This window comes from Symphalangus syndactylus, chromosome 10 (assembly GCF_028878055.3).
Source record: "Symphalangus syndactylus isolate Jambi chromosome 10, NHGRI_mSymSyn1-v2.1_pri, whole genome shotgun sequence".
Classification (NCBI taxonomy): domain Eukaryota; kingdom Metazoa; phylum Chordata; class Mammalia; order Primates; family Hylobatidae; genus Symphalangus; species Symphalangus syndactylus.
Window position 1 is genome coordinate 11,662,167 of NC_072432.2, and position 26,759 is coordinate 11,688,925.

The 26,759-nt window shown below is 44.2% G+C and overlaps 1 protein-coding gene across 14 annotated transcripts in view; it reads left to right on the forward strand.

Moving 5' to 3' along the window:
* The window catches only part of PFKFB3 (6-phosphofructo-2-kinase/fructose-2,6-biphosphatase 3), a 263,188-nt gene that overhangs the window by 110,121 nt on the left and 126,308 nt on the right, over nt 1–26,759 (forward strand). For 3 of the 14 annotated variants that reach the window (XM_063610050.1, XM_063610040.1, XM_055296454.2), the window contains exon 15: nt 10,944–11,282. The exons of 8 other annotated variants lie outside the window; for them this stretch is intronic. In XM_063610050.1, the coding sequence (XP_063466120.1) occupies nt 10,944–10,958 (15 nt within the window). In that variant the 3' untranslated portion in view covers nt 10,959–11,282. Of the gene's footprint in view, nt 1–10,943; nt 11,283–26,759 lie in introns of those variants that run through there. 3 more of the 14 variants (XM_063610051.1, XM_063610041.1, XM_055296455.2) reach the window with 1 other exon arrangement.

Genomic DNA, 26,759 nt, shown 5'->3' on the forward strand with positions numbered 1-26,759 from the left:
ATTTTTTTCTTGATGTACATTTTTATTTTTATTTATTTTATTATTATTATTATTAATTTTTTTGAGATGGAATCTCACTCTGTTTACCAGGATTGAGTGCAGTGGTGCAATCTCGGCTCACTGCAACCTCCACATCCTGGGTTCAAGTGATTCTTCCTGCCCCAGCCTCCTGCGTAGCTGGGACTGCAGGTGCCTGCCACACCTGGCTAATTTTAAAAAAATTTTTAGTAGAGTTGGGGTTTCACTATGTTGGTCAGGCTGGTCTTGAACTCCTGACCTCGGGTGATCTGCCTGCCTTGGCCTCCCCAAGTGCTGAGATTACAGGCATGAGCCACCGTGCCCGGCCTATTTTATTTATTATTTATATATTAATATTTTTAAAATTTTAGATTCAGAGGGGAGATGTGCAGTTTTGTTACGTGGGTATATTGCATGATGCTGAAGTTTGGACTTCTAATGATCCTGTCTCCCAAGAAGTGAACTAAGTGCCCTTGATTCCCACGCCTTCTCCTCTGCTTTTGGAATCCCCAGTGTCTACTATTCCCACCATAAACAATTGCTTTAGACAGCAGCTCTAGAATGCTGGAGAAAAATGTCCATTTTACAAGTTGGGTGCCGAAGAAGCCACCTGAGATGCAACAGCTTGCATCCCTAACCCGAGGCTGGCGAGGCGCCCTTGCCCTGTGGGTCTGTTGCCCAGACCCGGACATGCAACAAGTCCCAAACGAAGTCAGATGAAGGGCCAAGGCCATTATGTAGATAAACCAAGGGCAGCATTGGCTTCCTTCATTCACTGGAAGCAGAAGCAAGATGTCTAAACGGCTGTCTTCATTCTCGGCTTGGCTACCAGGGATCTCACCTCCTGGTATTTGGATGTTAGGATATGTCACGGTGGGACCAGTGTTTCTTTTGGGTAGAAAACTTCGGTTCAGGCTCTGAGGGAGGAAACAGTGTCAGCTAAATGAAATAGAGCCAATATTTCTTTTATGTTTGGAGCCAAACCTTGATCAAAAATGGAAAGGCTTTGCCTCTGAGACAGCCTGATTTAATTGTTGAACAAAGCCCTCTTCTTGTGGGGAAGAAAGATGAGGACTCTAACAATTAGCCTTCTAAAATGTAGGCCTGTAAAAACAACTGGGAGGAAATAGGCAGTGACATCCATCCGCCCACTGCTTCTTGGCCAGTTCAGGCCAAGGCCAAACAAAGGAAAAATACATCCAATCGGTTCAAGAGTTCAGCTCTCCCTTCATTAAGCGAAAAGCTCAGCTCCCCTCTCCCTGCCAGCCCAGAGCCCTGTCCCATTCCACTTCCGTGATGGAGTATCCTCCAGACCCCTCCTAAGGAACCCTTCCTCGTCTCCACAGGGCTCTCTCATATGAACTTGATTTTCCTACTAGGGAATGAATAAATCAATAGTCTCAAAGAAGAAACAAGGGTCCTATTAGAATACCTGCTGTGGGTTTTAGTCTTACAGCATTGCATGAAATCTTCCCCACCACTTTATGAGCTGGTTATTTATTTTTTCGTATTTAATACATGAAAAAACTCAGGCTGAGAGGTTTAAAAATGTAGGAGGTTAAAATATTTGCCCCAGATCACGCAGGTCATCATGGGTAGAGCAGGCAATAAATCAGGTAACAATGGTTGCCAAGTGGCCATCAAGCCAATACCTTTATTTCCCTGGACTCACCTTGATTAGAGAAAAGTCAATCAGTTTCCAAAAAGGTAAGAGACCCAGTGGAGCAGGGCCTTTTGAGAATGAAAACTGGCCTTTTCTTTCATTGCTATTGATGTGATTTCCCTGGAAATATATTCACCCCCAGTTTTCCTGGGCCAATATAAAGTTGTTCATTTTGCTGGCTTGGAAATGTTATTCTCTCTCCTTGTTTTGAAGTGTTAAATGTGTGGTTTTTCAAAATGCATTTCTCAAACCACTCTACAGAAAGAAAGCAAATAATCTGATTTAAAAATGGGCAAGGACGCCTGTAATCCCAGCACTTTGGGAGGGAGGCGGAGGTGGGCAGATGGCTTGAGGTCAGGAGTTTGGGACAAGCCTGGCCAACATAGTGAAACCCTGTCTCTACTAAAAATACAAAAATTAGCTGGGCGTGGTGGCGCATGTCTGTAATCCCAGCTACTCAGGAGGCTGAGGCATGAGAATCACTTGAACCTGGGAGGCAGAGGCTGCAGTGAGCTGAGATTGTGCCACTGGATTCCAGCCTGGGCAACAGAGTGAGACTCCATCTCAAAAAAAAGAAAAAAAAAGGGCAGGGGATCTGAATAGATGTTTCTCAAAAGAAGACATGCAAATGGCCAACAGATACATAAAAATATGTTCAATATTACTAATGTTGATTAATGCATCATTAATGCATTCATGTGGATTAGGAAAATGAAAATTAAAACCACAATGAGATTTTTAGTTCACACCTGTCAAAATGGCTATTGTCAAAAAGACAACTGATAACAAGTGTTGGTGAGGATGTGGAGAAAAGGAAACCCTTAGGCCGGGAACAGTGGCTCATGCCTGTAATCCCAGCACCTTGGGAGGCCAAGGCAGGTGGATCACCTGAAGTCAGGAGTTCGAGACCAGCTTGACCAACATGGAGAAACTCCATCTCTACTGCAAAATACAAAATTAGCCGGGCATGGTGGCACATGCCTGTCATCCTAGCTACTCAGGAGGCTGAGGCAGGAGAATCGCTTGAACCCAGAAGGCGGCGGTTGTGGTGAGCTGAGATTGTGCCATTGCACTCCAGCCTGGTCAACAAGAGCAAAACTCTGTCTCAATTAAAAAAAAAAAAAAAAAAAAAAAGAAAAGAAAAGGTAACCCTTGTACACTGTTGGTGGGAATGTAAATTAGTACAGCCACTATGAAAAATTGTATAGAAGTTCTTCAAAATATGGAAAATAGAATTACTATTAATATATGATCCAGCAATCTCACTTCTGGGTATTTACTGAAAATATTTGAAATCACTGCGTTGAAGAGATGTGTGCTCTTCCATGTTCATCACAGCACTATTGACAATAGCCAAGTTATGGAACCAACATAAGTGTTCATCAGCTTATGAGTGGATAGAGAAGATACGGCATCTATACAAAATGGGGTACTATTCAACCATAAAAATAAACTTTGTCATTTGCAACAACATGGATGGAATTGGAAAACATTTAAATACATTAAATAATCAAGGCACAGAAAGAAAAATACCGCATGTCCTCACTTATGTGTGGAATCCAAAACAGTCAACTCAAAGACTCAAAGAAGCAGAGAGAAGAATGGTGTTTACAGAGGCTGGAGTATGGGAGAAATGGGTAGCCGATGGTCAAAGGGTACAAAATCTCAGGCAGGTGGAATATTTGTGTGTGTGTGTGTGTGTGATATTGTACAGCGTGGTGACTCTAGAAAATAATAATGTACATTTCAAAATTGCCAAGAGAGTAAATTTTAAATATTCTCACCACAAAAATGATAAGTATTTGAGGTGATATATATGTTAATTAGCTTGATTTAGTTATTCCACATTGTATTCGTAAATCTAAACAACACTTTGTACCCTATCCATATATAAATATTATTTGCCAATTTACAATTTAAAAATATGAACATTTATAAAAGCATTTTGTTCCTGATGCTGCATTTCTAAAGGCTAAATCTCCTGGGAGCACATTGCATCAACCACCTCACAAACAATTATTACTGGGCTCCTACTACAGGGAAAGTGTTATGTTGGGTGCTGTGGAAGAGACAAGGGTGACCCAAAGAATAGCCTGAGCCCTCAGGAGGTAAAAGGCTATGATATAAAATAGTTTAACACATAAAATATAAGAGATGTGCTATGGTTTGAATGTGTCTTCTCCAAATTTCAGGTGTTGCCAATGTGACAGTATTAAGAGGCGGGGTTGGCCAGGCGCGGTGGCTCACACCTGTAGTCCCAGCACTTTGGGAGGCCAAGGCTGGTAGATCACGAGGTCAGGCGATGGAGACCATCCTGGCTAACACGGTGAAACCCCGTCTCTACTAAAAATACAAAAAAAAATTAGCCAGGCATGGTGGCGGGCGCCTGTAGTCCTAGCTAATCAGGAGGCTGAGGCAGGAGAATGGCATGAACCCGGGAGGCGGAGCTTGCAGTGAGCCGAGATCACGCCACTGCACTCCAGCCTGGGTGACAGAGCAAGACTCGGTCTCAAAAAAAAAAAAAAAAGAGGTGGGGTCTTTGAGAGGTGTTTAGGCCCTGAGGGCTCCTCCCTTGTGAATGGGATTAGGCACCCTATAAAGGGCCTTGATGGAGAGATTGGCTCTCTCTTCCCCTTTCCCACCTTCTGTGATCTGAGGACACAGCAGGAAGGCCCTCACTGGATGCTGGCACCTTGATCTTGGACTTCCAAGCCTCCAGAAGTGTGAGAAAATACATTTTTGTTTTAATAAATTACCCAGTCCCAGGAATCTTGTTATAACCGGCCCAAATGGCAAATGGACTAAGGGACTAAAACCTGTCTTAGTCAGGATGGTATGAGTAGGTTGAACTAAGCCAGCGCTTCTTAATTTAGCTGCACACCAGAATCATCTTGTGACCTTTCACAAGTGCTAAGGTCTGAGCCTCACCCCACAGAGATTCTGTTTTAATTGGTTTGAATACTGCTTTGTCCCCCATCCCCATGGGTATTTTTAGAGGTTCTGTAGGCTATTCTAATCTGCAGCCTAGGCTGAAACCATTGAACTAGGAAAACCCAAAATATATCTTCCAGCTCAAATATTTCGCAAGTTGAAATCAATGTAAATAGACTTTGGATATTCAGAAGGCAAGGATGGGGTGGAAAGAGAGTACTAGACTGATATCTTTTTATCTCATTGAATCTTCAAAAAGTCCCTGCATCTCCCTTAGTCTGTGGCAGAACCAGCCACCCACCTCCCCATCCAGACTCAGCCGTCATCTCCAGGGAATGGTGCCTGTCTCCATTCACCCAGGAAGAGTCCTTGCTCTCTCAAGAGTTTTTTGAATTAATAGTTCCCCAATAGCTTTTTGAAAAATATGTCTTTGTTAGCTTATCCAGTTTCCTTTTTCTTTTTTCAGTTGTTGTAGCTGTGGATGTGATGGTTTGTTATAACCTTGTACATTTCAGTTGGAAGCAAAACTATTCCTATTAGCATTGGGAAGCCTCGCAAGAAGAGAGAGATGAATTGGTGTGTGGGGAAGATGAATCTGGTGGCTAAGGCAGGAAAAGTTAAATTTAGGAGAACAGTAATGTGTGCAGAGAGGAGGGCAGCGTCAGATTGGGATGGAAAGAGACAAGAGAGGCCTTGGCCGGGTGCAGTGGCTCATGCCTGTAATCCCAGCATTTTGGGAGGCCAAGGAGAGTGGATCATGAGGTCAGGAGTTCAAGACCAGCACGACCAACATAGTGAAACCCCATCTCTCTAAAAATACAAAAATTAGCCAGGCATGGTGGCGGGTGCCTATAATCCCAGCTACTCAGGAGGCTGAGGCAGGAGAATCACTTGAACCCTGAAGGTGGAAGTTGCAGTAAGCCAAGATTGCGCCACCGCACTCCAGCCTGGGTGACAGAGTGAGACTCTGTCTCAAAAAATAAATAAATAAATAAATAAAATAAAGGCCTTATGAGAGAATAAATTTCAATTTGTAGGGATAGATTCAAATTCATGCCTGTCCATCTTTAAAGCCTGGACGCTTTGTCTACACCATCTGTGTAACTGGCTGCAAGAACCCGCTGCGCCTACGGAGTGGCTAATACAGAAGTAAAACTCTTTGGCTTAAGTTGTTATCTTCGTGTATTTATGGGAGAGCCTTTTGGCTTTTGTGACTGCTACATCCAACTCTATTTTATCTGAGAATGGCTGAGATGGTTCATGCCAAACTCATGGTATAATTGGTAATAGATACCCAGAACTTTCTCTGTAAGTTTCCTTTGCGATTTTTTTCTTTTGATGTAGTTTGGGATTAATAATAGTGTATACTTTTGGGTTAGTAATTGGATAATTAAGCATGTAAGTGTTTCATTTTAACAAGTTCATCTCTCTTGATTCATCGATTCAGTTTCTAGACATCTCTCCCAAGGTATACATGCAGACAAAGGCTTATAAAGAAAGTTATTTATAATAAGGACAAACTCAGAAATGATTGAAATGCCTTATTTGCCTAGAAGAATGATATATATATAATATGCACATTTAGAAACATATGTGATTATAAAAATATCTGATATAGCTCAAATGGCCATCAATATGGAATTGGTTAAAAGATATAATATAACACTATGGAAAACTATGTGATAATTAAAAATAATGAGGTCGTATATATGCAGAGATTTGAAAATATCTCTAGTACATATTGTTGTATCATATAATTCCATTCATGTCTCTCTCTCTATGTGTATATATGCCAGTGCATAGAAAAACACTAGAAGGATACATAGCACACTGTTAATAGAGGTAAATAGTTTTGGAGAAGTAGGGGAGAGGGATGATAAAAGGACCTTTGTGTTTTACTCCATAAACTTTTATATTTGGATCTTTTTTTTTTTTTTGAGACAGAGTCTCGCCCTGTCACCCAGGCTGGAGTGCAATGGTGCGATGTCAGCTCACTGCAACCTCCACCTCTTGGGTTCAAGCAATTCTCTGCCTCAGCCTCCTGAGTAGCTGGGATTACAGGTGCCCACCACCACGCCCAGCTAATTTTTTTGTATTTTTAGTAGAGACGGAGTTTCATCATCTTCGCCAGGCTGGTCTTGAACTCCTGACCTTGTGATCCACACGCCTCGGCCTCCCAAAGTGCTGGGATTATAGGCATGAGCCACCGTGCCCGGCCTACATTTGGATCTTTTACAACGAGAACATTTACATCGATTGCCCTTGTAATGAAAAATCATAAAATCGTAACTGCTCCTTTTGAAAAGGCTTGACTGTTAGTCTTCTTCCTAGGTGGCTTCTCATAAGCTCGGCTGCCTTTTGAAGGATGAAAAACAAATTACTCTGTCCACTAAAGTGCTCTCCGAAAATTTAACAAATTGGGCAATTGCTTTGAGGTGAACGAGCTACCAGGCCAGGTCGCAGACACGCTTGGCTAAAGTCACTGGCCATGCGTCAGGGAAGTGTTACCCCAAAGGAGCTGGATTTGTCCCAGGCCAGGGTGCCAGCGGGGGAGGTGTGTTCTGTGACATGAGCTCAGAAATGTCTTCCCACCATCTTTGATTCCAACATTCTCCTGCCTCAGCTGCTGGTGCAGAGAGGAGAAAGAAAAAAAAAAAAAGATGCGGTCATAGCCTGGTGGTGGGGGATGAGGGATGGGGGGCAGTTTGGACTTCACCTAGACAAGAGAAAGCATAGTGTGCAGGAAGCCTTCACTGAAAGGTGTTATGCTGGCCGGGCACGGTGGCTCACGCCTGTAATCCCAGCACTTTGGGAGGCCGAAGTGGGGAGATCACTTGAGGTCAGGGGTTTGAGATCAGCCTAGCCAACATGGCGAAACCGTGTCTCTACTAAAAAATATACAAAAATTAGCAAGGCATGGTGGTGCACACCTGTAGTCCCAGCTACTTGGGAGGCTGAGGCAGGAGGATCACTTGAACCCAGGAGGAAGAGGTTGCAGTGAGCCGAGATCGTGCCACTGCACTCCAGCCTGGGCGACAGTGAGACTCCATCTCAAAAAAATAAAAAATAAAAATGGTGATGAGGAATGGAGGGTCTTTTTCATCCACGTACTTTCAGATGGCTCTTTTTTTTTCTCTCTCTCTTTAGCCCTTTCTGAGGTATCCACTCAATCTAATCCACAATGTACTCCTTCCTGTTTAGGAGTTAAAGAGTAGAATTCCTGGAAGGGACCTGGAAGGGACCCTGGGCCACCAGTGCAGCCCCCTGAAGGGCAGAGCTCTGGATACCCAGAGAGGTGACCCTGGCGTCCAGGAGTGGACCCGGGGCTGCACCAAGCATTCGGGAGCCCGGACTGGTACTGCTTCCTCACCTTTCTGGCTCTGCGGCAAGCAGCTCCTAACGATACCTGGCTGAGAGAGACCACGTTAACCTGAGCTGCTGAGGACGCTGAGAAGCTTCCCTTAGGCTGTGGTTATGTGGGATTTCCCAGGTCAGTGTCAGTTGTGTAAAATATAGAGGTCTCCAATGGATGATGGGTCAGTTTATGACACTTCCACTTTACAATGATGCGAAAGAGATACGCATTTCGTAGAAGTGGAAAGAGTGCTTCGAGTTCCCATATGACCACTCTGTTTTTCACTTTCAGTACAATGTTCAATATATTACATGAGATATTCAACACTTATTATAAGATAGACTTTGATGATTTTACCCAACTATAGACTAATGTAAGTGTGCTCAGTATGTTTAAGAGAGGCCAGGTTAAGCCATGATGTTTGGTAGGTTAGGTGTTCTCAATTGCATCTTTGACTTATGATTTTTTTTATTTTTTTCTTTTCATATATATATATATATATATTTTTTTTTTTTTTTTTTTTTTTTTTTTTTTTTTTTTTTTTTTTTTTTTGAGAAAGAATCTCGCTCTGTCACCCAGGCTGGAGTGCAGTGTCACAATCTTAGCTCATTGCAGCCTACCAACTCCTGGGTTCCAGTGATTCTGCTGCCTCAGCCTCCCGAGTAGCTGCGATTACAGGCATGTGCCACCATGCCTGGCTAATTTTTGTATTTTTAGTAGAGACATGGTTTCACCACATTGGCCAGGCTGGTCTCGAACTCCTGATCTCAAGTGATCGGCCCACCTCGGTCTCCCAAAGTGCTGGGGTTACAGGCGTGAGCCACTGGACCTGGCCAATCTCTGTTTCTTTTCTTCTTCTTCTTCTTCTTCTTCTTCTTCTTCTTCTTCTTCTTCTTCTTCTTCTTCTTCTTCCTCTTCCTCTTCCTCTTCCTCTTCCTCTTCTTCTCCTCCTCTTCTTCTTCTTCTTCTTCTTCTCTTTCTTCTTCTTTCTTCTTCTTCTTTTTCTTCTTCTTCTTCTTTTTTTTTTTTCTGAGACGGAGTCTTGCCCAGGCTGGAGTACAGTGCCTTGATTTCGGCTCACTGCAACCTCTGCCTCCCGGGTTCAAGCGATTCTCCTGCCTCAGCCTCCTGAGTAGCTGGGATTACAGGCACATGCCACCATGCCCAGCTAATTTTGTGTTTTTAGTAGAGACGAGGTTTCTCCATGTTGGTCAGGCTGGTCTTAAACTCCTGACCTCAGGTGATCTGCCCACCTTGGCCTCCCAAAGAGCTGGGATTACAGGCATGAGCCATCGCAACCAGCCCAACCTCTGTTTCTTTCTAGTCCCCATGTAAGTGAAGCAAAATTTAATACGTTTGTTTTTTAATTAATCCATAATAATGCAAAAATGCAAGATATATTTTCGGGGAGGAGTACTTCAATGGGTGTGTCTCCCTTATCTGACTGTGTACACCCAGGAGGAATAGAGTGTACTTTTCTGTTTTGTTTGTTTAGTAGCCAGAACTCTGCCAGGCCAAACAAACGATGTGCTTGATGGGACAGAATTTGCCAGGGCCGTTGGCTGTGTGAAGGTGTGAGCGGGAACTCCATGTTCTGAACAACAGCAGTCGGGCGGGCTGGGGAAGCTCCAATGTCCAGGCTCAGAGAAGCGGACTGGGTAGGCGGGGTACGAAGCTGATGGAAAAGTACCCAGCTGCCTCCTCTTCAGTTCTTCAGCCTTGCCGTGTGCGGGAGACGTGTCACAGCAGCATTCTATCATCGTTATCCTGGAAGGGAGCGTTGGCGGGGTGGGAGGGCAGCCCTGACATTCACCCGGTTCCTCCTGGGCTCGCCGTGGTTCTAATAGCATTTGCCGCGTGCTTCAGCGGGAAGAGCCCCAGGCCAGGAACAAGGGGCGTAGGCTGCAGCCTCTGACTTGCCACTAATGAGCTGTTTGGGATAAGCCACGTAAACTCAGAAAAATAGTCATTCCGCCCCCGGCCCCGTCAGAGTCTGATCTCTAGGTTCTTTTCTAACCCTGAGAGTTTAGGGTCTGTGCCCTTTGAACCCACTCTATCTTCTGTTCTCAGCATCCAGACTGGTACTTTTCTGGAGAAGGTTTAAATCTTTCCTGGGTGGCTTGATGTAGTACTCCTAAACCAGAGGACATGAATTCCCAGGGACTAAGCAGGATTTTGTTTTGGGATAGGAAGTGGCAGGTCACTCGAGGACTTGGGGGGTGTAGGTAACCGAACCTACCTTCAGTTTTGTCATCCCTCATGGAAAAAGAAAAAAGGATGGAGTCTGTTCTTCCAAGGATGTGCATGACAGTACCCGGAGGGGACGAGGCTCTACATGGTCCCCAGCTGGTCCCAGGGTTGTGCCAATAAAATTCAGGTCTGTAGCGCCTTCTTCACATACTTCATCTCCAGCCAGGCTGCCATGCGCACGGAGATGGCAGCCACCACACCTCTCTTTTCACAAGGTGGCTGTTGTCAGTGGTCTGACTTCATTCATTGCCCTGGAAAGCTTTAAAAATGAGGCGTGGCTCCTCCCAGGCGTATTTAACGTGACGAAGCTTCTGCATTTTGCAATCCTGAAACTTCACGTAGAAACTATTCAGTAAGTAGAAACCTGTAGGCAGAGATGGGAGGGCCTTTCAGACCTGGATAGGATGTTCAAATTGACCCATGGGAGGAAGAAAGGATTCAGATGATTGCTGTGGTGGGTTCTGTGCAAAGGGAACGGTGCGAAGGGAGACTCCACTTTGCTGCTTCCCCAGAGAGCGAGAGTTCTGCTTATTTTCAGAGGTTTCCTAGACAAAAGCATTCCAAATAGATTTCTATATGTCTTAGCTTCACGTTTCAAAAAGAAATATTCAACCTACTTGAGCTCTTTCTTTTCTAAAATTCCCAGGAAGCATCACAGCAGCATCATATTTAAAATTTTTTTTTCTTTCTTTTCCTTTCACTGTCCTCACAATTCGTTCCCAACAGCAGCATCATAAATGAAGTTTTTCCATCATCACAATTTCATCTTTAGTTGGGGCCATCCGAGGAGTTGGGAAGAGACAGGCACTGCTGTGTGAGACCCCAGATTCTCATACAAAGAACCCTTTCTGAGTCCTGGATCTGAAAATACACCAGCAGGTTCCAGCCTATTGTATCTAGGCTGTGTGACAACAACCACTGATTACCTGGGAGTCTGAGCTCAAGGGGGTTCAAGAAGTTGTGTGGGCCGAACTTTTTGATGCTAACTCAACTCTGGGAAAAATAAACAAGCACACTGAGTCATTTATATTCACGGTCACTAATAAAGGTGGTGGGTTCCTTGCAGCCATGTTTACGTTCTTCTTTTTAAATCATGACGATGGGAGGTCAGACAGGTGACATGACCATGGAAGGGACTTGTAAGAGTGGCCAGGATGGAGGGCAGTTGAGGACCCTGTTGTGGGGTTAGCGTGCTAGCCCGTGTCCAGAATGGTCTGTGATGGGAAAAATTGGAGACAACATTACAGTCCACTAATAGGAGATTGGTTAGGTAAATGATGACATGTCCTGTGCCATGGAGTATTGCATGCTGTGGGTCACCTTCCCCAGACACACCCTGCAATGAGGGTTCCTGTGCATGGGATTTATTATGGAAGAGTTCCTAGGACAACCTCGTGAAGGAGTAGGGAAGCTGGGGAGGGAGGTGGAAGGAACAAGGCAGGATGTGATTTCACATCGGGTCTGGCACCCACCTGATCCCCATGTGGGACTCTGGAGTGTAGATTACACCCACTGGAGACAAGGAGCCAGGTGTTCGTAATCCTTCAGCCCCTCCTAGCACAATGGCTCTTGGAGCCCAAGGACAGGTCTCAGAAGAGAGTTATAGGGGTCGACACCTAAAGCAAAAGCTCACCTAAGCCCAGGCATGAACACTCCAAAATGAGGAAGGGACTGGCGGGTAGAAGCAGAGGGCCTGCTTTACTATGCAACCATCCATAAGAAGGAAGTAGAGTTCAAAGTACATCGACAGAAATTTCTTTATGATAAGCACTGAGTGAGAAAAGCAGGCTACTGAGCAGCATATATATTTTGACCTTATTTTTTTTTTTTTTTGAAAAAGAAATGTGCGTGTGCACATAAAGAAAAAAGTCTGGAAGGAAACGGACCCAACTCTTAATTGTGTTACTATAAGAGAGTTTCAGATTGGGGAAGAGGGGTGAAGGGATCATGGAGACATTCAGATTTTATGAGCAGGCATGTCCTGCTTTATAACAGGAATAAAAAAGACAGAAATGCACAAGGCCTCTGCCATACAGCAGGAGCATGTGCCTGTGCAGTTAGTGGACTTCTCTGTTTCCAGTGCTAAGGACCAGACAGGCCACACTAAGTAGACCATAGGGACCACTTGGTAATTTAGGGATGTTTCCCTTGAATGAACAACACTCTGAAGTCTGCAATTAAACATAATACTGGACTGGAAATTGTGGCCTCAGTGGTCCTCATTTCGGATGACTGATTGTCATTTTAGGCTGTCTTAGGAAAACATGCTCTTAGCCTAGTGTCTTCTCTTCCTGTTTGAATATCCACTGGATGTTCATTAACTTAGCCTCTGCTCCCTGTAGGGGATTGTCTGAGTGGAAAAATTACTCTCATGCTTTGCCCACAGCCTGGATTGATGGCCTTGGCAGAACATTAAATTCGTAGGTGAAATAAACTCTCTTCCCACTTGGTGGTGGGTTAGAGATCCAGGCTGACATAATTCTTTCCCCTGGCCAGTAAACAGCCAGGAATGACCATGGAAAGGCCTACAAAAAATGGCCGCCAATTTTCCTGTTACCACAAAGCCTAAAATTACACTGTATCATATATGGTGTTGTGTTTAGCTCTGGGCAGAGAGAAAACTGCATGGAGGAAGTATTTACACCCTTGGGGTTGCAAGATTTTCATCAAAACCACTCTTGTTTCAGTTCATCTATCCATACACTCATCCATCCATACACTCATCCACCCACCCATTCATTCATTCATCCATCCATCCATCTATATCCATCCATCCAATCCACCCACCCATCCATTTATTCATTCATCCCATCCATCTATCCATCTATCCAACCATCTATCCATCTACATCCATCCATCCATCCATCCACCTACCCACCCATCAATTTATTCATTCATCCCATCCATTCATCTAGCCATCCATCCACCCAACCATCCATCCATCCACGCAACCATCCATCCATCCATCCATCCATCCGTCCATCTACATCCATCCATCTACTCATCCACCCATCCATCCACCCATCCAACCATCCATCCATCCATTCACCAACTCATCCATTCATCTGCTCACCCATCCACCCATCCATCTACTCATCCATCCATCCATCCATCAATCCATTCATAAATCCATCCACTCATCCATTCATTCATCCATCCATTTGTTCATCAGCCCATAATTCCATTCATCCATCCACCTACCCATCCATCTGCTCATCCATCCATCCTTCCATCCATATTTCTAGTAATTATTGAGTGACTCTCATGTGCCAAGCATTGTGGTAGTCACCTTGTCTCCTGGCATTTACCTGTGGCAAACACACTTAAATCTTACCTCCAGCCTCTACCTGCGATTTTTGAGAATATACTAGAAACAATTTTAAGTCCTCTCATGAGAGTTTGCTGTCTCCTAGCCCAGCATTAATAGTTATTTTCATTGCTCAGTAGTGGAACATCAGATAATAATATCCATTATGTGATGAGTGCTGGCTGAATGGCAGGCACTTAGCAAAGCCTTCTGTACACCCTGGCTCATTTAATTCTAATTCTAATGGTCATCCTAAGAAATGTGTATTATTGTCTACATTGTAATCTTTTTATGGTGAAGTACAACATACATGAAAAAAAGCATGGAAAATGTAAAGTATGGCTCTACAATTTATCGCCAAACAAAGATGTATACAATGACGTTAAAAAATTCAAACATTGGCCGGGCGCGGTGGCTCATGGTTGTAATCCCAGCACTTTGGGAGGCCGAGGCAGGCGGATCACGAGGTCAGGAGATCGAGACCATCCTGGCTAACACGGTGAAACCCCGTCTCTACTAAAAATACAAAAAATTAGCTGGGTGTGGTGGCGGGCGCCTGTAGTCCCAGCTACTCGGAGAGGCTGAGGCAGGAGAATGGCATGAACCCGGGAGGCAGAGCTTGCAGTGAGCCGAGATTGTGCCACTGCACTCCAGCCTGGGGGACAGAGCAAGACTCCGTCTCAAAAAAAAAAATTCCAACATTGCCAGCATCCAGAAGGCTCCTTCATGCCCTCTTTTAATTGCCACCCGCTTTCTGTCCCTGGAAGTAACCAGCATCCTGATATATGTGGTAGTGGCTTCTCTGCTTCTTTTTATAGTTTTACCATTTAAGCGTGTATCCCCAAGTGCTATAGTTTCCTTTCGCCTGTTTGTTTTACTTTAAACTTTACATAAATCACATTGTATGAATATACTTTCAGTGACTTTATTTTCCTCAACATTAAATTCTGAAATTCATACTTCCTGTTTCATTAGGTAGCGATCGATTCTTATTTCTGTATAGTATTTTATTGTATGAATATACTACAGTTTATTTTCCATTCTACTGTATTTGATCATGTGTGTTTTTCCAGTTTTTTTGCTATTATGATTCTTGCACACATCTTCCACTGAAAAAGGGCAGTCATTTCATTGGATATGTAAATGGGAGTGAGATTACATTGGATATGTAAATGGGAGGTGGTAGGCATGTGTTCAATTTTGGTAGCTAGTACTGAACAACTTTCCTAAACAGTGGCACTAATTTATCTTCCCACCTGTAGTGGACAAGAGGTCAGTTCCCTGCATCTTCACCATCACTTGGTACCACCAGTCTTTCTAATTTCAGCTTATCTGATGGTATGTAGTAGTGGTATCTCTTCACGATTTTAATTTGCATTCCATCTATGACAAATGAGGTTGAGTGTCTTTTCACATGTTTACTAGACATTTGGATACCATCTTTTGTGAAGTACATTTTGAAGTCTTACTCATTTTTTAAAACTGAATTTTTAAAAACTGCCCTTGTTTGTAGGATGTTTTCTGGATGCAAGTTCTTTCTTTTGTTGTTGTTTTTTTTTTTTTTTTTTGAGACGGAGTCTCGCTCTGTTGCCCAGGCTGGAGTGCAGTGGCGCGATCTCGGCTCACTGCAAGCTCTGGCTCCCGGGTTCACGCCATTCTCCTGCCTCAGCCTCCCGAGTAGCTGGGACTACAGGTGCCCGCCAACACGCCCGGCTAATTTTTTGTATTTTTAGTAGAGACGGGGTTTCACCGTGTTAGCCAGGATGGTCTCGATCTCCTGACCTCGTGATCCGCCCACCTCGGCCTCCCAAAGTGCTGGGATTACAGGCTTGAGCCACCGCGCCCGGCTCTTTTGTTGTTAAATGAGTAGCAAATGGCTTTTTCTAATCTGTCACTTGCCTTTTAATCCCTTAAAAGCTGTCTTTGGAATGAGATCGTGTCTTTTGCAGGAACATAGATGGAGCTGGAGACTATTATCCTTAGCAAACTAATGCAGGAACAGAAAACCAAATACTGCATGTTCTCACTTACAAATGGGAGCTAAAATGATGAGAATGCATGGACACAAAGAAGGGAACTGCAGACACTGGGTCCTTCTTGACAGAGGAGAGTGGGAGGAGGGAAAGGACCAGAAAAGATAACTATTTGGGGCTGGGCACAGTGGCTCACACCTATAATCCCAGCACTTTGGGAGGCTGAGGCGGGCAAATCACCTGAGGTTGGGAGTTTGAGACCAGCTTGGCCAACATGGTAAAACCCCATCTCTATTAAAAATACAAAAATTAGGCCAGGCGTGATGGCTCACACCTGTAATCCCAGCACTTTGGGAGGTCGAGGCAGGCGGATCACTTGAGGTCAGGAATTCAAGACCAGCCTGGCCAACATGGCAAAACTCCATCTCTACTAAAAATACAAAAATTAGCCAGGCATTGTGGCGCACATCGGTAGTCCCAGCTATACTCAGGAAGCTGAGGCAGGAGAATCACTTGAACTTGGGACACGGAAGTTGCAGTGAGCTGAGATCATGCCACTGCACACTCCAGCCTTGGGGACAGTGCGTGACTCTGTCTCAAAAACAAAAAAACAAACAAACAAAAAAACCACAAAAAACTCTTAGATACTAGACTTAATACCTGGGCGATGAAATAATCTGTACAACAAACTCCCATGACATGAGTTTACCTATGTAACAAACCTTCACATGTACCCACAAACCTAAAATAAAAGTAAAATCAAAGCTGTCGGCTGGGCGCGGTGGCTCACGCCTGTAGTCCCAGCACTTTGGGAGGCTGAGGCGGGTGGATCACGAGGTCAGGAGATCGAGACCATCCTGGCTAACACGGTGAAACCCCGTCTCTACTAAAAATACAAAAAAATTAGCCAGGCGGGGTGGGGGGCGCCTGTAGTCCCAGCTGCTCCAGTGGCTGAGGCAGGAGAATGATGTGAACCCGGGAGGCAGAGCCTGCAGTGAGCAGAGATCGCACCAGTGCACTCCAGCCTGGGCAACAGAGCAAGACTCAATCTCAAACCAAACCAAAACAAAACAAAAAAAACAAAGCTGTCTTTGGATATTTTCAATGTAATCTAACTTATCAACCATTCCCTTTATGGTTAGTGCTTTTTGTGTCTTGCTTAAGAAACCTTTCCCTGCCCTAAGGCCATAAGGATATTCGTGTATGTCATGGTCAAGTTAGGAAAACAGAAATTACACTATAAATTTCAAGGGAGAGAATCTAATAAAGAGAAATGGCCACATAGGTTTCAGAGTCTGAAAACCAAAACAGAAGCCCTAAGGTAACAGAGACAATAGCTTCAGAAATGGGTACTGCCTCAAAGACTAGAGGAGCAATGGCAAGAGGGTGGTGTTATCAAAACCTAGTAGCTCAGAGAAGGGATCCCTCACAGCGAGGAGACTCAGACTTCCAAGGGGGAGCTGCTGTCCAGCAGTGCTGATAGCTCTGAGGGGCTGTGATGAGATTTGTTCCAGAGGAGTTGAAAGAAGCTGAAGGCTGGAACCAAAATGCTGGCCTGCAGAGACCATCTTGGTCGGGGAGACCCTAACCCAGTGGCGCTAGAAGAATTAAAGACACACACACAGAAATATAGAGGTGTGAAGTGGGAAATCAGGGGTCTCACAGCCTTCAGAGCTGAAAGCCCCGAACAGAGATTTACCCAGGTATTTATTAACAGCAAGCCAGTCCTTAGCATTGTTTCTATAGATATTAAATTCACTAAAAGTATCCCTTATGGGAAATGAAGGGATGGGCTGAATTAAAGGAATAGGTTGGGCTAGTTAACTGCAGCAGGAGCATGTCCTTAAGGCACAGATTACTCATGCTATTGTTTGTGGTTTAAGAATGCCTTTAAGCGGTTTTCCGCCCTGGGCGGGCCAGGTGTTCCTTGCCCTCATTCCGGTAAATCCACATCCTTCCAGCTTGGGCTTTATGGCCATCATGAACATGTCACAGTGCTGCAGAGATTTTGTTTATGGCCAGTTTTGGGGCCAGTTTATGGCCAGATTTTGGGGGGCTTGTTCCCAACACTGCCCAGGTGATGGTAACAGTGCAGAGGACATCTCTACTTCACTCCTCCTGAATTTCCATCCCTTTCTAGCAGCTCCTATTGCAAATTCTAGCAGGAAGCTGACCAGCAAGGGGGAAATGAAGAGTCCTGGCCCCAGAATTACAAAGCAGGACCAAGAAGTGTGGGTATGGAGCTGAGAGACAAGAACTTAATAATGGTTATTTTCTTCTTTTTTTGAGACAGAGTCTTGCTCTGTCGCCCAGGTTGGAGTGCAATGGTGCGATCTCGGCTCACTGCAACCCCTGCCTCCTGGGCTTAAACGATTCTTGTGCCTTGGCCTCCCGAGTAGCTAGTATTACAGGCATGTGCCACCATGCCCGGCTAAGTTTTGTATTTTTAGTAGAGATGAGGTTTTGCCATGTTGGCCAGGCTGGTCTTGAACTTCTGGCCTCAAGTGATTCTCTGGCGTTGGCCTCCCAAAGTGCTAGGATTACAGGCATGAGCCACCATGTCCGGCCACAGTTATCTTCTCGAGAAGCCTTGTGGTTTTGCCTTTTAGCTGTACCTAAAACCTGCCTGGAATTGGTCTTTGTGAATGATGACAAGGGTTTGGTGTCAATTTTTCCCCATATCGAATTGACTTGGCACCACTCGTTGGAAGATTGCCTTTTCCCATTGCACTTGAGTGCCATCTTTGTCATTAATCAAGAGGGCCTGCTTCTAGATGTTCCATTATATATTCGTCTAAACTTGCACCAATATCACACTCCCTTAACGTAGATTTAAAATCAAGTTTGACGTCTGGTAGAGTAAGTCATCTTACTCTGTTCTCATTCAAGATTGTCTTGGCTATTCTTGGCCCATTGGGTTTCCATTTGATTCTAGAATAAGCTTTTTAATTTCCATGAAAATTTTGCTAGGATTTTAATTTAAATCACATTAATTCTATAGGTAACTTTGGGAAGAACTGATATCTTTACAATATTGACTTTTTCAATCTAAGAATATGGCTTATTCCTTCATATATTTAGGGTTTTTTGTTTGTTTTAATATTTATGTCTTCTGTGTAGATGTCTTACACATATTTTATCAATTTATTCTTAGGTATTTGATTTTTTAACTTTTTATTATGAAATAATTTCCAAATTAAAGAAAGGCTGTAAGAATAGTAAGAGAAATCCCTTGTTCCCTTTACTCAAAATGTTTTTCAATGTTTAACAAAACATTTTGCCACATTCGCTTGTTTATTCTGTTTCCCTCTTTCTTTTTCATTCTCTCTATATGTGTATGTTATTTTTATTTTCCATCTTTTCCGTAATAATCTGGGAGTAGATTGCATAAATCAGGCTCCTTTACAACCCTTTATATTTCAATGTGTGTTTTGTAAGAGCAAAGAGAGTCTCTCATATAACCATGGTACAGTTATCAAATTCAGAAAATTTGACCTTGATAGAATACTTGTATATAATGTAGTCTATCTTCCAAGTCATCGATCATCTTAATGATGTCCTTTCTAGCATTGTTTCCCTGGAGGTACACGGTGTCGTTCAGAGACACCTACTGCATTTAGTTGTCAATTTGTGTTAGTTTTCTTTAATTTGGCATCGTTTCTTTTTCTTTTTCTTTCTTTTTTTTTTTTTTTGAGACAGAGTCTAACTCTGTCACCCAGGCTGGAGTGCAGTGGCGCAATCTTAGCTCACTGCAACCTCTGCCTCCTGGGTTCAAGAGATTCTCCTGCCTCAGCCTCCCGAGTAGCTGGGACTGCAGGCACGTGCCACCACGCCCGGCTAATTTTTGTATTTTTAGTAGAGACGGGGTTTCACCATGTTGGCCAGTCTGGTCTCAAACTCCTGACCTCAGGTAATCTGCCTGCCTCGGCCTCCCAAAGTGCTGGGATTACAGGCATGAGCCACCGTGCCTCATCTAATTTGACATAGTTTCTTAAGCTTTTTGTTTTTCATGATATTGACAGTTTTGAAGAATACAAGTCAGTTTACTTTATCAAATGTTTCTCAATTTGATTTTGTCTCATGTTTCCCCATTATTATGTTTAGGCTATAGATCCCTGGCTAGAATATTATGGAAGTCATGTTGTGTCTCTTGGGGTATCACCTATGAAGGCCTGTCACCCCACCTGCCTCTTGCGGGTAATAATTTTGACCACCTGCCCAAGGTATTGTTCAGTTTTTCCACCATATATTTACTATTTTCTCCCTTGGAGCTAATAAGCAATCTGTGGGGAAACGCTGGGGCCATGAAGACATCCTACTCCTCATCCAAATTTCCTTTTAATTTTAGCTTTCATTGATGATTCTTGTCTCAACCAATCTTTGCTATAATGATTGCCGAAACATGATTTTCCAGCTCCACCCCTCCTTCTGTGTTTATCATTCAGGATTCTGCTGTCAGGAGGAGACTTCTCTTGTCCTTCTTTTTTTTTTTTTTTTTCCTATTTATTATTATCATTTTTTAGAGACTGGGTCTAGTTCTGTTACGTAGGTGGGAGTGCAGTGGCATGATCATAGCTCACTGCAGCCTTGACCTCCTGCACTCAAGCAATCCTCCTGCCTTAGCCTCCTGAGTAGCTAGGACTATAGGCTTTTGCCCTGTGCCTGGTTAATTTTAAATTTTTTTGTAGAGACAAGGCCTCACTATGTTGCCCAGGCTGGTCTCAAACTCTTGGGCTCAAGTGATCCTCCTGCCTCGGCCTCTCAAAGTGTTGGGATTACAGGCATGAGCCACTACTCTTGAGACTGTTTATTTTATGGATTCATGGATTCCTATTATATTTAATGAGTTACAATCCATACTGTCCTTATTTATTTTGACACTCAAATTGTCCCAGATTTGGGTCATAGGAGCATCTTCAGGCTGGTTCCTGTGTCCTTCGGCATGCTGTCCGCTTCTGCTTTGAGGATGTTGTTGATTTCTAGGCCTGTACAGTACTCCAGGCTCATCTTGTGCCTTCCCTGTCTCAGCTCTAAGACTGTCGATGTCTCTAACAAGCCCTCTGTCCTAGATCTGGTTGTAGTTGTGTTATTGCCAGTGGGCGTCATTGCTTCTAGGGTGTTTCAGTGGCCAGAGCTAGGATAAATATGTGTGTGTGTTCACATATGCATAAATAAAACCATACAATAACTATAATATGTATGTGTGTGTATCTATATCTTTATATGGTTGTATTATTAAAAATATACGTTCATATTGAGATCTCCAATTCTAATACAGTGCAAATGTTCTTCTTTCACCCAGGACTGCCCACATATTTTGCAGAGTCCAAGTACAATGTACTTGCAGAGTCCATTTTCAAAATTTATTCAGTATTTCAAAACAGCAACAGCAGAGCATTAACCCAAACAAAGGGCAAGGGGTCCTGCCAAACCTGGGGCCCCGCATGATGGCCTTGGTCTCATGCGTGTGAAGCAGGCCTTGCCTCCATTATTCTCACAGGGAGGATGCTGGCTCACAGCATTAACACCATAACGCAAGATTGTCTGCAGAATTTGGGGACTATGTGAAAAATAAAAAGCAGAATTTAGAGGTGCTAAATTATAAATCTTTCACCTTTTTTCTCTTGTCGTGTTGTTTTTTAAAATTTGCTATTTAATGTTATTCAAAATAAATAAACATTTATTAGCATGAATTCTACAGTTCATCCTTATATTGTGCAGTGACAATTTTACATGCAAACATAAGAGCGTTTAACTCATAAGACGATTCACCACAGTCACACAATTGGTATTTCCCAGCTTGTACAGGCATATGTATCTTGTTCTTATGAGAACAGTGGAAATATTGTACAAAACAAACTCGACTGCTTTTATTCACCGCTTGATACGCTCATGTTCTGCCAGTGCTGGCTACCCTGGACGTATGCACTCATGAGTGAGGAAGGTCTGAAAGGAGAAGGAACTGTGGGTCTCACTGGCTTTCCCTTTCCTCACTTCAGCATGTGTACTTGGCTAATACAGGGAAGTACGAGGTCAGGATGAGGCTCCTTGGTGGTTAGCGTTTCTTAGAACGTCATTGCCTTCTTTCTGCAGTCAGGGCAAGTTCTGCGTCAAACAGAAAGTGCGGTCTCTCGGGGCTGTCAGTGTCCTTACTTACCCATTTGTAGACATAGCACGGTTCCTTTCAGCGCCTTCTACTCACTTGCTGAATTCCCAGCCATCATGGCAGCAAGCTTCACTTCTCAAGCATCAGTTCAAAGATCAAATTACTGGCCGGGCGCGGTGGCTCATGCCTGTAATCTCAGCACTTTGAGAGGCCGAGGTGGGCGGATCACCTGAAGTCAGGAGTTCGAGAGCAGCCTGGCCAACATGGCAAAACCCCGTCTCTACAAAAAATACAAAAATTAGCCAGGCATGGTGGCGGGTGCCTGTAGTCCCAGCTACTCGGGAGGCTGAAGCAGGAGAATCGCTTGAACCTGGGAGGCGGAGCTTGCAGTGAGCCGAGATGGTGCCACTGCACTCCAGCATGGGTGACAGAGCGAGACTCTATCTCAAAAAAAAAAAAAAAAAAATCAAATTACTAAGAATTTCAAGCTGGCAATGACAGTGTTAAACCACGTGTAGTGTCCTGAGCATGGGGCCCTGTGCGAAGGAGCAGTTCTCATGTCCCCTGCTTTTCAAGGATTTTCCTGTCTCCCCTCCCCCACACCACTTCCATGGTCTGGAAGCCACAGGCAGAGCCCCCAAGGTGGTTATGTTGAGATTAGGTGTGAAATTCTTGGCATCATTTGAAGTTACTCTGTATCCCAGTAATGCTGAAAGCATGTGTGTCTTATTTGTACTTCTTGATAAACTTCTTTTTGGAGATTGGTTTTTAATTCAAGTGGCTGCTATTATGCCTCGTGCTAGGAACCTTTTTTGGGGTGCTTTTCTATACTATTATAAAAATTATATAAGGCTGGGCACGGTGGCTCATGCCTGTAATCCCAGCACTTGAGGTCAGGAGTTCGAGACCAGCCTGGCCAACGTGGAAAAACCCCATCTCTACTAAAAATACAAAAATTAGCCAGAGATATTTGCGTGCACCTGTAATCCCAGCTACTCAGGAGGCTGAGGCAGGAGAATCACTTGAACCCAGGAGGCGGAGGTTGCAGTGAGCCCAGATTGTGCCATTGCACTCCAGCCTGGGTGACAGAATGATAGTCTGTCTCCAAATAAATAAATAAATAGAAATTATATAAATATATTTCATAAAAAAGACTAGTTAATAACTTTTTTTTTTTGTACTGGATCATACATTCACAAAATTCAAACATAAAGGGTTAAAGAGGCTGGGTGAGGTGGCTCATGCCTATAATCCCAGCACTTTGAGAGGCTGAGACAGGCCAATTGCTTGAGCCCAGGAGTTCGAAACCAGCCTGGGCAACTTGGCGTAACCCAGTCTTTACTAAAAATACAAAAAACTAGCTGAGCATGGTGGTGCGTGCCTGTAGTCTCAGCTATTTGGGAGACTGAGGTGGGAGGATCACCTGAGCCCAGGAAGTCGAGGCTGCAGTAAGCTGAGATCATACCACTGTACTCCAGCCTGGGAGACAAGAGTAAGATCCTGTCTCAAAAAAAAAAAAAAGAGGTTAAAGATTTTTAAAAATTCATTGTTTAATTATTTACCGCTAATATGTAGAAATGACAATTGCTTTTTAAAAAAGTAGTTCTGAACATGGCCTCTCCTCCCTGGGTCTTCATCTTCCCTGAATGGCAATTCTTCACTATGTTTTTACTTCCCAATATGCCCAAGCAGATTATTTTACGTTTTTTTTTTTTTTTTCAGCTGTTAGATGAAGATACTGAGATACCAAGAACATAAATAACTTTTCCTAAACAAATTTAAGACTGAATTATAGACTCAGTGATCTAGGATGATTTATGTATGTAATTATTTTTAGAGATGGTTGTCCTGCTATGTTGCCCAGGCTGGTCTTGAACTCCTGTCCCCAAGCAATCCTCTTGTCTCAGCCTCCTGAGCAGCCAGGACTACAGGTATGCACCACTACACCTGGACAGGATGATTTAGTCTTGTCTTATGGAGCAACACATACATATATTTTTTTTCCCTTTTCCAGATTCCAGGGTCTGTTTTATCTGTGTGATGAGGCCATGGGGAAAACGCAGGGAATATAGACTTTGCCATAGGTAAGACGTTGCCATTAGGAAGGTGGAAGTGACTTAGGGTGGAGAAATGGGAGGAGAAATTGGTTTAGCGTGTGGAGAGAGGAGGCAGTAAGACTTAATTCTTCCCAGGGGTGGACATTAAATGGCTCATATTTCTGGTCACTGACTGAGTCATTTTGTACCTGGACAACTTCAGAAGTCAGCATGTCAGAATGCATAAATGAAGAGGGCCATATGATGTGACTCTATCTGACACATTTTTATCTATTTATTTTGAAAATGGGGCCAGGTGTAGTGGCTCACGCTTGTAATCCCAGCACTTTGGGAGGCTGAGGCAGGTGGATCACCTGAGGTCAGGAGTTTGAGACCAGCCTGGCCAACATGGTGAGACCTCCCTCTCTACTAAAAATACAAAAATTAGCTGGGTGTGGTGGTGTGCACGTGTAGTCCCAGCCACTTGGGAGGCTGAGGCAAGAGAATTGCTTGAACCCGGAAGGCGGAGGTTGCAGCGAGCCAAGATTGTGCCATTGCACTCCAGCCTGGGCAACAAGAGCAAAACTCCATCTCAAAAACAAACAAACGGCCGGGCGCGGTGGCTCACGCCTGTAATCCCAGCACTTTGGGAGGCCGAGGCGGGCGGATCACGAGGTCAGGAGATCGAGACCATCCTGGCTAACACGGTGAAACCCCATCTCTACTAAAAATACAAAAAATTAGCCGGGCGAGGTGGCAGGCGCCTGTAGTCCCAGCTACTTGGGAGGCTGAGGCAGGAGAATGGCGTGAACCCCGGGGGGCGGAGCCTGCAGCGAGCCGAGATCGCGCCACTGCACTCCAGCCTGGGTGAAACAGCGAGACTCTGTCTCAAAAAAAAAAAAAAAAAAAAAAAAAAAAAAAAAAAAAAAAAAAAAAAAAATACAAACAAACAAACAAACAAAACAACGACAACAACAAAAGAAAATTGGTGTTTAGAGACTTGGGAACATGGGACAAGAATCCTGTGCTCTACCTTCTGGCAAGCTACGACCCAGAACCAGTTGCTTTTCCTCTCCACAAATCTCTCATGGAGATAATGTTGCCTTCTTTTTCCCATTTCATATGAGAAGTATAAGTTACCTAATATTACTCATTCTTCTACCACGAAACTAGAGGAATAGTTTTGAGGTAACTGATTGTGTCATGCAAGGTTTAAAAGCCCTTCAATGGTTTCCTGTTGCTCTTGCGTTTAATGACACATGCCGAACCACAGCTCACTGGGTCCTGGGGCATCTGGTTCTTGCCCGTCTCTTTAGCCTCCGCTCACCCACACTCCTCGGCCACAGAAGCTTTCTTGAACTCTTGTTTTTGCACACTCCCTCCCATGTAACACCTTTGTCTTGCTGTTCCCTCTGGCTAGTTAGGGTCTGGTCCCCTCTTTACCAGGTGGTTTCTAATGCATCAGATGGTGTCATGGCGCCAAGGAGTCTTCCCGCTGTCCGGGCTAGATTAGGCCCTATGACTTGCGCTCATGGGACCACATGCCTCCTTTGTAGGACACCCAGAGTTGCAGTTTAACCTCTACTGGTGTAATTATTTGCTTCATGCCCGTCCTCTCACTAGACTTAAGCACCTTGAGAGTAGGAACTCGGCCAGTTTTGACTCATCACTCTCTCCCCAAGATCTAGCCCCCTGCCTGGGATAGTAAGCACCCACTAAATATTTGCCAAATAAATGAAGGAAGGAAAGACATTTTTATTCATTTCATCCTAACTGTAGATTTTCCCAGTTCTTAAACTTGTTTTCTGAAACGTGGGTTTGGGTAAGAAGCATTCAGGAGCAGATTATTGAAATTGGGAAAAAAAGTGAAAGATGCTGTTCCAATGTCCTTGCTACAAGTAATTAGTATTCAACCACTTCCCCCGTCTGGAACCTAGTTTCAAGTGCCAAGAGAAAATGTGTTTAGCATTTAAATGGATTCTTCCGGAACACCAGTGTCCGTGCGATTGCTGAAGTAGCCAAGCTCCTGTGCACTGTAAATGTCAGCCTTGTTCCAACACCTCTAATAAGGTAAGGACGAGAACCGACGAAGAGCGTTACCTTTTAATTTACGATTTCCTGGTGCGTGTGTGATGCCTGGGAGGCCCAGGCTACGTTCCTTTAGCCACTGAAGGACTCTGACAGCTGCCTTCTGGGGGTGTGGGGGCCAAGAGGCAGGAAGTCAAACTTCAGATGTGTCTATTGAATGGCAGGATGAAGAGCCTGGTAGCAGTGCTTGCGGAAGGGCTGGGAAGCTGAATTCTTTGAGAGTAATGAAGCCACTTCCGGGCAGACAGCACACGGAGGTGATGAAGCCCAGTGTTTGAATCAGACCTCTTTTAGCTCCAGTCCTGGTTCAGTACTCTCTAGGTGTGTGATCTTGGACAAGATGTTCAAGCCCCAAGCCTATGAGTCTCTAACTAAGGTTGTGTAGAATAAATGAGGCAGTGTACATCAGACCTTTGATAAAAAGTGAATGTTCAATAAAGGTAACAGGATACTGTGACCCCAAATAGCCACAGCGCCTTCTCCCGTGGGTGGAAGTTACCTGTGGGTATCTGTGTGTGCTTTCTTCCCCACACTGTGGGCATGTATTTATATTTTTACAGCTAAATTGAAATGAATCCTAGTTCAACCTTGAATGGGAAGAAGTATTGCAAAAGGGCAATAGGCTATCAGAGGGTGGGTGTGGAAGTGGGAGAGGCAGGTACCTATTTACTTAGGGAATGTTTAGCAATCTCTACCATGTGTGGGAATCTGTGCACTGAGGATAGAGCAGAGGGTGGGATAGACAGTTGCCCCTGCCCCGAAGGTGGCCGCCATCCAGCAGGGAGGGCAGATGTGAAGCATTACATATGTGCTTACTTGCCATTATGATGTATGTTGTAGGTTATGAACAAGTGCAAAGCACCCCGAGTTCATGGACAGGGGCTGTAACTATCTGGTTTGGTGAATGGCTGATGAAGGCAGTGCTGGGAGATGATAAATGTCCCTCCTGTCCCTTAGGACTTGCAGGTAATTGTCTCCCATGTCCCTCCCTTGACTCCAGGCTGTCTAGAGAGGGTGATCATTCCAATTGCC